General features: G+C 42.1%; 1 protein-coding gene across 1 annotated transcript in view; it reads right to left on the bottom strand.

The window, feature by feature from the left end:
• The window catches only part of CDHR3 (cadherin related family member 3), a 60,883-nt gene that overhangs the window by 29,691 nt on the left and 18,477 nt on the right, over window positions 1-12,715 (bottom strand). The window contains exon 6 of the mRNA XM_060244539.1: window positions 9,194-9,345. Within this exon, the coding sequence (XP_060100522.1) occupies window positions 9,194-9,345 (152 nt within the window). The remainder of the gene's footprint in view (window positions 1-9,193; window positions 9,346-12,715) is intronic.

Below are 12,715 nucleotides of genomic sequence, written 5' to 3'. Positions count from 1 at the left end.
CCATCATGGTCAGTACTGTCAACTCAGACTGGCAGTAGCTCTCCAGGGTCTCGGGCACATGTCTTTCACATCACTCATTACCCAATCTTTTTAACTGGATATGCTGGGAACTGAACCTGGAACCTTCTGCATACAACACAGAGGCTTTTCCACTGAGCTACAGCCTCTCCCCATCCTGAGCTGACAAAGCATCTATTCAAGTCTGGAATTCCCTGTGATGAGGCTGTAGCTCTGTGGAAGAGCCTGTACTTTGCACACAAAAGGTTCTGGTTCAATCCCTGGGATCGCCAATTAAAAAGACCAGGCAATAGGTGATGTGAAAGACCTCAACTTGAAACCCTGGACATCTGCTACTGGTCTGAGTAGATAATACTGACCACAATGGACCAATGGTCTGATTCAGTATAAAGCAGCTTCCTGTGTGCTTAAATCTCTTGGCACCCATGAAAGGCATCTAGAGCATGCCCCTTCCTCAGCATATACTCAGAATAAACTAAAGAAACTACATAGTTTATTTCTTTTTAAATGAGCAATACTTGCAAATTTCAGGACACGGTTCCCAGAACTTTGGTCAATGACTGCAATACCACAAGACCTGTAGGTAAGATTCTGACTTATAGGGCTATATTTGCACTTTGGATATGGTTAATATTTTGAAACTGAGTGACTTCTTAGCAGATGACGGATATTATTTAGACTTACTCTGTTGTTTCTTTAATCTTTAAACAATATTTTTGTTTTGCTCTGGCCAAGATGCATGACTGGTAACTAACACCCAAACATTGCCTGGGTGAGGACTTAAAAGCAAGAAATCATGATGGGGGGGGGAGGGTGTGGTTTCGGTGTCGAGGAAGATAGCCACCTAACTGAACAGCTCTCTCCCCCGATTTTTCTGGAACCTTTCTAAAAGCATTCAAAATCAGAACCGGGACTGTCTGATGATGCGTAAAGGAAACCCTGAGAAGGCAGCTTCCAATTTGGGCAGTGGTAAGGATATATCATCCTTCTTTCCAAAACACCCGACCGATAAAAATCCTGAGCCTGTCATGTCAGAGGACCACAATATGGCGACTGAAGAAGGGGCCGTGGGGCCGTTACAGGTGCCTACTACTGATTCAGCTATTGTAACTCTCTTTGCCTCTATGGAGCTTCATTTGACTAAAACAATGACTGCTCTAATACAACCTTTACAAAATCAATTTAATGACTTTCAGCTAGCTCTTAATACAGTTCAGCAAACAGCTGAAGGGGCTAGAGATCTAGGGCTTTCTCTGAAGGAGGACGTAACTACTTTACAAACAGAAAATGGCATCCTCCATGATCGTGTGTTACATTTGGAATCAGCAGCGCACCAAAACCATATTAAAATTAGAGGCTTTAATGAGCAACTAACAGCAGACAAAGACATCTCCTCATTTATTGCTGAATGGTTAAAAGTGTTGGAAATATGTATCTGTTTTGTATGTCCTTTGCAATGTTCTAAAGTTCCAGTCATTATAGGGTTAACACTGTGCCTGATTCCCTATTGTCTGCATGACCTGGGAAGAAGATACTGACTGCTGTCAATCAAGGTCTAGAAGCAGGAAAACCTGTTTTGTCGGTTTGGTCAGTTAGTCAGGTGACTTCCTCTGTTCAGGCAGAGAGTTCAAGAAGGAGGAGGAAGTAGTCTTCCACATGATCTTCTAGTGTAGTGTTTGTTATTTTCACCTCCCAGTACCCTTTCCCTGTAGAAATAAATACGTTTTTGCTTTTTCATGTTTAATGCCTCTCAATGATTATTTGATCCAGTGATCCATCGCACTGTTTGAGATAAAGAAATAGAATTTCAAACAGAATTCCCTAACAAAAAGATGAACTTGATCTTGCTGAAGCCCCGGTCCCATTTATTACTGTTTTTCGGATGGGGCCATTGAATAATCCGGCTCGCCGCGAACCAAGGGACATAATAGCAGTCATCCTGGACGCAAGGATCAGAAGGGTGATTTTTGAGGCTGCAAGGGCTAATGGCCGTCTAAGCTAAAAAGGGGAACCGATCTTTATTTATCAGGACTAGCCTCCAGAAGTCCTTAGTCAATGCAGAAACCTCAAGCCTATCACAGACGCACTGCAGCAAGCCCACCTTCGTTACAAGTGGAAGGCCCTGACGCGACTCCAGTTTTCCTTCAGAGACAAACTATACCTTATTGAAGATGTGGCTTCTGGGTTGGCACTACTCAAGACACTTCACATTAAGAGTCCCCGGATGGTGCTAAGGCAAATCAGCAACGTTGTCGCTCTTCCACCTCCTCTTCTAATGAGGGATAGCCTCTGGGTTTTGAGTACTTTCACTTTTGCTTCCTATTGTTGCTTCTCAATGCTTTACCCGTTATGCCTCTGTATTGACTGGGTTTCTTTTACTAAGTGCCTTCAATAAGCTATATAATGTTCAGACTCTGCATGGTGCACTATCTTGGTTCTGGGTACGGGGGAGGGGAATGTGTGTTCATGATTTCCCCTGGTATTTGGAAGTCTCCTAAGAGGATTCAGTTCCTGTAATTGCAGGGGGGAGGCATTCTCTTTCTCCCCTGGGATTGCGTGGGACTTCTTGTTTTATTATTGACTTACTTTCATGACTTTGCTTCCAATATAGAGCCACTAATTTTATTTAAGTTTGAACAATTATATACAACGAGATTTGATTTGATAACTGATATACGGCATTGCAATTCATTTTAAGATAAGCACTTTTGCATTGTAGCTATAGTGTTAACATTAAGGTTCACTTTTACTATTAACTGTCTTAGCTAATCTTTACCAGTGCTTAGTAATTGCACACTTATATTAGTGGCCTCAATAATTACATATTAGCGTTAGATTACATAATTAAGACAAGGTGTTTATAGTTGCTTCTTGTTGCACAGCTTCTGATTCCAGTCACATTAATTGTTGTTCTTAGGTGATTATTTATTGGTTTAATTTTATTGTTAAGCTTAAGAGTCTATTTAACTATGATATAGATGATTAATTCATTCTTAATAGATATTTATATCTTAGATAAACTTGTGCTTTAGCCTTTTCCTTATCTGTCTCTACTATTTATTTTATCACTGTAGGACTATAATTAATTTGTATCATGCCTTGATAAATTTTATTATATCCTAATCAACTCTATTAATCTAAACTATTATTATGATCTCCATCAATTGTTTTATATCCTAATTAATTTCATTATTTAATCAATTTTATTATCTTAATTGTACCACCTTAATTATATTATACTAATTGCATCATATATCAATTAATTCAACTGCATTTCATTTTCAGCTGCATTGCACTAGAGATTTTAGTGTCTTATACTCTTTTTAATGCTGAAGTATATCCAATCTATTGATTGTGTACCAGATATTCTAGTTTTTCTTCATAAGTTCTGCTGTTGTTGTTGTGTCAGTCCTTTCTCCCTGTTTCTCTTCTGTATTTTTGTAATTTATTTATTTATTTATTTTAGGTGACATTCTAATTTTTTCTCTCCTTCCTAATTTTGTTTCCGCTTCTGTGCTCTTTCTTCCCTTCAACGCTTTGTCTTACTGCACTTTTACTCTGTCCTTCTCTACTTCCTCTCGAGGCTTCATCTCTTTCAGACTACACTTCCCCAGTTTGGTTCAACATGGCTCCCACCTGGAATATCACATCTCTGAACATGTGTGGCCTTCATAACCCTATCAAACAGAAACGCATTCTATCTAACCTCTCCAAACAATGCTCTGATGTTATTTTACTGCAGGAGACCCATCTAAGACACCCAACTGAAGATTTGCTGAAAGCCTCGTGGATCCAGTCTCAATTTCATGCTTCCAGTAGCTCTAACTCTAGGGGTGTTTCCATTCTCTTATCTAAAAGAGTGAAATTCCAGCTACAGACACTACAACGAGACCCTAGGGGTCGCTTTATTTTTGTCAAGGGCTGACTGGATGATGTGCAGGTCACCATCGCATCAATCTATGCACCTAACCAGGACCAGAAAGATTTTTTGGAAGACACCCTTAACTCTCTTCAAGAATTCCAAGAAAGTGTGCTCCTTATAGGTGGAGACCTTAACCTCATTAATTATTACTTTCTTGATCGCTCACATCACTTATGTAAACTTCCCCTTCACCGGAAACACTCTACAAATCAAGATGAACTATTCAGAAGATTCCACTTATCAGACATTTGGCATGCACAACACGGTAATGAACGTAACTACACATAATACTCATCACAATTTGATGTCTACACTAGGATAGATTACATCCTCCTTTCTTCGGCGGCAACAAGATTTGAGGTCACCTGATTTCTTTATCATCATTACTGAAAAAACGCGAAGAAGCTCTTAAAACAGAAGTACTATCCAGGATACGAACTCTAGAAGCTCTCCACAAGGAACGAGGTGTCAAAATATATATATATAAAATTACTTATGGAAAGGAAAATTTTGGAATCATTGGAGAGCTCCCAAATTAAAAAAAAAACCCTTTTACACTAAACAAAGACATTGGTTCACTTCATCTAAATCATTGAGGCTTCTAGCCTGGAAAGTCAAGGACAAGTTTGCTTCTCGTTATGTTCATGCCTCTTGGCCAAAGATGGCCGGCTGTATAATAAATCTATGGACATTATAAAAGTTATTTGGAATTCTTTTGGAATCCTCAAACAACCCTTCGATGAGGTCGGTCTCAGACTTTCTTTCCCAGCACTCTCAGATCCAACGTCTGTCGCATGAACATCGTGAGTTTTTAGACCGCTCCTTCAATGCTGCTGAAACCCGCAATGTCATCAAAGGTCTGAAGAGCAACAAATCCCCGGGATCCAATGGCTTCACACAGAGTTCTATAAGAAATTTGTCAATCTCCTGGATCAACCTATCACTGATGCCTGCAATGAGATTCTTCGGACAGGATCCCTACCCTCTACCTGGTATGATGCATCTATTATTGTGTTGCCCATACCTGACAAAGACCTTACTAACCCTACTTTGTTTCGCCCCATCTCGTTATTGAACTTAGACTACAAGATTTTTACAGCCTCTCTTACTAAAAGACTTAACTCCCTAATAACTGGTTACATCCATCCAGATCAAACAGATCAGAGAGATTACTGACAACGTCCACACATTGTATCCCACTGCAAACAAACCAATTCAGCAGCAGTATGACTTTCTCTTGACATCGAGAAAGCCTTTGATTCCTTAGAACTGTCTTACTTATTTGCTGTAATGGATCATATGTCCTTCGGTGATAACTTCAAACAAGCCATTAAATCGATATATTCTAGACCTACAGCACAGATCAAAATCAATGGCCAATTATCTGAAAAGTTCACGCTACAATGGGGAACAAGACAAGGGTGCCCTCTGTCCCCAGCTTTATTTGCACTAGCAATTGAACCTTTGGCAGTTTTAATACATAACAATGACAACATTAAAGGGATCGCCTGCGGTTCTCACACCCTGAAATTCAGCTTGCTTGCAGATGATATGTTGCTCTACATGTCCGCCCCAGTTTCTTCCATTTCTCCTCTGCTCGATTTACTGGCATCTTTCAGCTAAATATCAGGTCTCCACATTAATCACTTGAAATCTAATATCCTTCTGATCAACCTTCCTATTGAGGAGGAAAACCTGCTTAAACAACAATATTCCTTCAAGTGGTCCTCGTCTTCAATACCTTATTTGGGAATTCAAGTTCCGAATGATCTGTCTCACAATATCTCTTCACTGCAAAGTTCAAATCCATTTGCTCAGACTTTGTTAAGTGGGATAAATTGGCTGTTTTCTTTGTAGGTCCCATGCTCTTTAACTTGTTCATAAATGATTTTGAGTTGAGAGTAGGCAGTGAAGTGGCCAAGTTTGCAGATGACACTAAATTGTTCAGGGTGGTAAGAACCAGAGAGGATTGTGAGGAACTCCAAAGGGATCTGTTGTGGCTGGGTGAGTGGGCGTCAACGTGGCAGATGATGTTCAGTGTGGCCAAGTGCAAAGTAATGCACATTGGGGCCAAGAATCCCAGCTACAAATACAAGTTGATGGGGTGTGAACTGGCAGAGACTGATCAAGAGAGAGATTTTGGGGTCGTGGTAGATAACTCACTGAAAATGTCAAGACAGTGTGCGATTGCAATAAAAAAGGCAAACGCCATGCTGGGAATTATTAGGAAGGGAATTGAATACAAATCAGCCAGTATCATAATGCCCCTGTATAAATCGATGGTACCGTCTCATTTGGAATACTGTGTGCAATTCTGGTCACCGCACCTCAAAAAGGATATTATACCATTGGAAAAAGTGCAGAAAAGGGCAACTAGAATGATTAAAGGTTTGGAACACTTTCCCTATGAAGAAAAGTTAAAATGCTTGAGGCTCTTTAGCTTGGAGAAACGTCGACTGCGGGGTGACATGATAGAGGTTTACAAGATTATGCATGGGATGGAGAAGGTAGAGAAAGAAGTACTTTTCCCCTTTCCTACAATACGAGAACTCGTGGGCACTTAATGAAATTGCTGAGCAGTCGGGTTAGAACAGATAAAAGGAAGTACTTCTTTACCCTAAGGGTGATTAACACATGGAATTCATTGCCACAGGAGGTGGCGGTGGCTACAAGCATAGCCAGCTTCAAGAGGGGATTGGATATGGAGCAAAAGTTCATCAGTGGCTATAAGCCACAGCATATTGTTGGAACTCTCTGTCTGGGGCCGTGATGCTCTGTATTCTTGGTGCTTGGGAGGGGCAACTGGGTGAGGGCTTCTGGTGTCCTGGCCCCACTGATGGACCTCCTGATGGCACCTGGTTTTTTTGGCCACTGTGTGACACAGTGTTGGACTGGATGGGTCATTGGCCTGATCCAATATGGCTTCTTTTAAGTTCTTAAACATCATTTTTTCATTCAAGCAGGTCATCGGAATCACTAAAATATTTAGGAGTGCAGATTACAATTGGTTATCACAACAGTTCTGGTATAATTATGGCTCATTGGTTGAACATATTAATAAAGAATTGAAAGATTGGTCTAGGTTAAGCCTGTCATGGCTTAGAAAAGTGGCTACAATTAAAATGATGGTGATACCCCGCTTTTTATATTTGTTTCACACTCTCCTGATAATGATTACAAATCCTTTTTTTTTTTTTGCAAAACTAGCAGAAAAAATATTTAAATTTTATTAAGAATCAAGCCTCAGATTCAACAGGAGCTACAGGAGTGCAGCTCCTGAACCTTTCTGATCCCCCACCTCCTTTTCCTTCCCAACCATGTCCATTGAATAGTAGGTGCAGCTGCATAGCAATCCCTGGATTAGGAGAGCAGGCAGCTAGCCAGCCACCAGGGGCTTTGCCACGCCCCCAGCAGCCCACATTAAACCATGGAGAAGCCCATGCCACCCTTTCTCCACTTCTGATGTGATTTTGTGTGGTGGATGACTTGCTGGCCTTTTGACTGGGGGGGCGGGGTGGCCCAGGGAGCCCCAGGCAAGTGGGACCTGCTTGGGTTGACTGGATCTCTAGCCAACCCAAGCAGGCCTTGCTCGCCCAGGGTTGCTTTTGGCTGGTGGGTGTCACCTTGTATGCCTTGAAGTTTGCTTTATTACCTGAAGTGTAATTACCTGAAGGGGTGGTGGCATATGCTAATGAGTTATGCTAATGAGCTCCACCATCTATTTTTCTACAAAACAACCCCTGTAATAATAAGTGACTTTGAGTCCAAGCTAGAACTCTATATAGAAATAAATAAATGGGAAAATAGCAATGCCAAACTTGCTGTATTATTATGATGCGTCACAGTTGTCCCAAATATTAAAATAGGGAAAGACCAATTCTAACCCTTTTTGGACTGAAATAGAGAGATATCAGGTCTTTCCCATATCACTGGAAGCCGTCCTATGGCAAACAAAATCACAAAGAAGCCCATTAATGTATAATCATTTAATAATTGGTAATATTTTAAAATATGGGATAAATGGAGGAAATATATATTTTCAGGAACGTCACTGTTAACTTGGTTTCCGCATCAGTTATTCCATGAAAATTTGTCACCAAATCATTGTTCTGAATGGACAAAAGCTGTCCTTAAAATATTATTGGATCTGTATTGGTATAAAAAAATTACCCTGGATAAACTCCAACAATTGACAGGAGATGTGAAATTACCATGGTTGGTACAACTACAGGTTACCAGATCATTAACATAATTGTTTCAAAATGCTGAAACTACAATTACTTCAAAATTGCATAATATTCTGTTAAAAGAAACACAGAAAATAATAGCATCATATATGAAAAGACGGGGGGAAATAGCTAAAATTAAAAATTGCAGAGGAAGATTAGCAGACAATTTTCTTAAATGCTTTCAATGTATCTTTATGTGTTAATATAAAAGAAAATATTATGCCCAAACTTCTCAGTTTTTTGTATTTAACCTTGTTATTGTGGTAACAATGGTTTAACCTGGTCAAAGATTATGTTGTAAGGGATGTTCTGAAGACTGATTCATGCAAACATAAAGAAGATCATTGGATATGAGCCATGTTTTGACACAATGACAATTTTGGTAGGATATATAAATGATGGACATGTGATAAACTCTTACAGAAAAATAATCCAGAATTCATTAGCATCTCCCTGTCTTGACAATACACAGCATTGTAAGAACCAGAATCTCTATCTAAACAGAACTGAATTCAGAAAGTTTGCAACCTTATCGTTATCGATAAATTGTCACAAGACGTCAGGGAGGAAAAAAATAGAACAAAGTTTTGGAAGAATGGTGGCCCATCATCACATTTGTTGGAAGAAAAACCTCTAAATTGGGAAAAAACCAATAAAAGACAATATTTTATATTGATGTTATTAAAATATTTTGACAGCAATGTGAGCAGGCAATAGGATGCGGGGAGGACAGAACTGGATATTTGTAGTGGTTGTAGTAGATTTTCTCATTTTTCTGTTTATACGGTTAATGAAAAATGTGGGTGGGGAGTTTTAAAGAAGAGTGTATCCAAGAGTGGATCTTTGAACTTTGCTGTGAGACTTGTTTTACACCTCACCTCAATCTCCATGCTCTGCTCCACTGATACCTGAAATGGCGCTCTTACCAGAATATCTTCCGGTATATAAACTGTGGAGAGAGCATAGCAGATACATGTATTGCCATTTATTAACTTCCGGGAATTAATGCAATTCAATTGCTTACCAGGATTTATTGAGAAATAAGGAATTCCTTGAGGAGCAATAATGCTGTAGTGGAGGCTACTAAAGTCTTCTCCATCTGGATCCACAGCTGTTATTGTGGTAACAATGGTTCCTGTCCTTTGTTCTTCTTCAATTCTGAAAACTGTTTTTGTTCTGTAGTGAAAAGTAAAACCACATGTGTGAATGGCTGGTCAACTGTTCCTTATGTTAAAACTGATTTTGCTGTGAGAGTTAGAAAGTGAAGCTCTGGGTAAGTGATCTACATTTTTCCCAGTACCAGTATCCACATGGGATCTGCTCTTCAAGTTTTTCATTCTTTCTCCTACTCTCTGTTCCTATGACTTTCAAACTGATGAAATGTATGTGTCACCTTTCCCACATATTTACTCACAGCAATTTTAATGTTTATGTTATAATGTATGGTGTGCTATAATTAACGGTTTATTTTTCCTATTCCCAATATGCTTTTAAGAGCGGAGGTCTTAACATTTCCAAGTTTATTTAAGATATCAAATCTTAGGAAACTCTTAGGAAACATGCATAGCTGTAGCTGGCATTGTGGCATTCTCCATTCGACTTGACTAGCTGCAAGACTCGTAAGATCAGTAGAGAGAGTGGCACAATCCACAGAGGAAAGAGACATATAAAATCCGGTGCCAAACTCATTTGTTACAAGGGCTGGATCTGACATAAATGTCACTTTATTGGACTAGGCCATGTGTGCCATAAAACATAATGTCAGGTACCAAAGATATAAGCCGTATAAAGGACAACAGCTCGTAAGCTCTGAGTTGGTGTATCTTCACTGCAAGGCTCCATGGGCTGGGATGGGGTGTAGCGGAAAACCCACATGGATGGACTGGAAAGCCAGTGATGCAACAATGGGCAGATGCTCCCACACGGCTTGACTGTTGCAGACAAGGATGTTCCACCATGCTGAAGCTACAACCAGAGTGGTTCCACCCACCTCCCTCCCCAAGCAGTCTTCTGTTCTCTCTCTTGCACCAGTTGTTCACAGGCGGCATAAGAGCCCTAGATAGACCAGTTCTGTCCTCCAGGCCTTATGTTTGACACCCCTTATCTAAACTCTTCCCCCACTTCAGGAGGTGCTTTCCATACTTCCAGTTTGTGCTAAAAGAACTAGTTGGTGCATACAGTCAAGTGTCGCCCTTGAACTAGCAAGACGGGTCCAAACTCATAAACAGATACAGGCTGGCCTTTGGTCAGATGTTATCTCTTAACCTAACTGTACTGAGAACCAAGTAAGGAAAGTTCAATTTGCATACTCCTGTCTTTAGAGAAAGGTGCAATTCAAACGTGATCAAATAAGTAGGGAGTTCAGAAATATTAATTGTAAAAATGCTTCTAGAAAACATGCTTCATCCCCTTCTGGAGTATAGTTTTATTCATACACTAATTTCTTAAATAAATTAATTGATCAGCTACAACTATGTTTGTTTGATCAGCTAAGATTTCAGAAGAGGAGGGGCAAGAAGAGGAGGAGTTGGATTTATACCCCATCTTTCATTTGGAGTCTCAGAGTGACTTAAAGTTTCCTTCCCTTCCTCTCCCCGCAACAGACACCCCATGAGGGAGGTGGGGCTGAAAGAGCTCTGAGAGAACTGCTCTTGAGAGAACTGCTCTGAGAGAGCTGTGACTGGTCCAAGGTCATCCAGCAGCTGCATGAAGAGGACTAGGAAATCGAACCCAGTTCTCTGGATTAGAATCTGCTACTCTTAACCACAAACCAAACTGTCTGTCAGGATAAAAGGCTTCAAAACATCTCTACCACCAAGTATTTGAATAAATGATATGATATTTAATATATAAGGTCCACTGTTATATAGTAGGGTTTCCAGGTCCCCTGAAGCTAAGATTCTGAGCCACAAATAGTTGAGCCAAGAAATTAAGTGGGAGCTCCTCAAAGAGCATAATCAGTGGGCGTTTTCGCACTGACCTTACGCCAGAGCGACGTCCCTCTTCACCGCGCAGCGTCTGCACGGATTTCGCACTAATTGCTCCGCAGAACCCGGAAGAGCCGCAAAGTGTGTGGGTTTTGGTGGCTTACATTTGCGACGCAAAAGCCGTGGGACTTTGCGGCTCTTCCGGGTTCTGCGGAGCAATTAGTGCAAAATCCGCGCAGACGCTGCGCGGTGAAGAGGGACGTCGCTCCGGCGTAAGGTCAGTGCAAAAACGCCCAGTGTCAATTAAAAAAAAAAAAAAGCATAATCAGGACCAGCTTATTTGAAGAACTGTCTCTCCTGTGTACTATCTCAAATCCTCACAAGGCTGCTTTCTGGTGGAATCTTCCCTCTAGTATATCCAGTCAATCTGTCATAGTGATGGCCTGGCCTTTCTTACAGAGCAATCCTGAGCCACATCTGTACTATGGCAGCCAGCTGTGGTACAGCTGTGGCACCGCTAGTTGCCAGCCTAAGGGGATAGTTACATGCTGATGGAATGGGGGGAAAGGTGCCCCAACAGTGTTGCCAAGTGCTGCTGGGGCAGCAGCCCTGCAATCCCATCCTGCTTTGGTTGCAAGGCAGGGGAGGGCGAGAGAATGGGCTGGGAGGACTAGTGGGAGTCCAGAGTGCAGGGAGCAGGCCCACTTGGGCTGTCACTGATAGTGGGCAGAGAGGGGCAGGCCACAGGAGCGACACCTCACCCATGTCACAGCCCCCCCCTTAAAGAGACCATTTCCTGTTATGACACCAGACCACCAGTCAGCGGAGAGGAGGTATCACCCGTCAGCCTCATGGGCACCTCACAGTGGGGCTGAGCACACAGAGCATGCAGTGCTCCAGGTGGTGACGATCAACAAGAATGTGGATGTGTGGGCACCCTTTGCTCACCTCTGGCTATGGCAACCATGGTGTCAAGAGTGTCTCTGTGCCAACCCGATTTCTATCACTGTTGGAGGCATTGCCGGAGGAGGGGTGGCGGGCCCCCTAAAGAGTCTTAGACAGGTCCCCCAGCAGCTTCTTGATGTGTCCCTATCCCTCACTCTCATCCCTGGCTAGGGCAAGACGCCTCTCCCAATGCTGACAGCCCCTCCATCCATTGCTGCCTCCTCAAATTGGCTTCCTACCACTTGCAATGGCTCTCCAACTGCCCCTGCTTGATAGTCACCCACACGGAGGACTTGACAATGTCCAGGATCCCCTCCTTCCTCTGAGCCACCAGCACCCACAACACCTGGCCCGTGAGAAGCTGCTCCACCCTGTCTGTCCTCTGTGTCCTCTGCAGGTACCAGGGATTCTGGCAGACCTGTAGCTATGGTAGGGACCCCAGAGTCCCAATCCCATCAATTTTGTGCCATTGTAAGGGTGCAGGCCACACCACTTACCACCCCTGATCAGCCTCCTTGGCCTTCTCCACTGCTGCCACCAGTGAGCTCAGATTGCCAGACACTTGGTCTCTCTCCACCCTTTCCCACCCTTGTCCAGCAGTATCTGGAAGGTCAATGACATGCTCCTGGGTGCTTTTGTGTGCATGTGGCAGCACTCCTTCTTCCCAGATCTGG

This window comes from Heteronotia binoei, chromosome 8, assembly GCF_032191835.1.
Source record: "Heteronotia binoei isolate CCM8104 ecotype False Entrance Well chromosome 8, APGP_CSIRO_Hbin_v1, whole genome shotgun sequence".
In the NCBI taxonomy this organism is placed as follows: domain Eukaryota; kingdom Metazoa; phylum Chordata; class Lepidosauria; order Squamata; family Gekkonidae; genus Heteronotia; species Heteronotia binoei.
The sequence above is the reverse complement of the archived record's forward strand: the minus strand, read 5'-3'. Positions and strand labels throughout refer to the sequence as shown.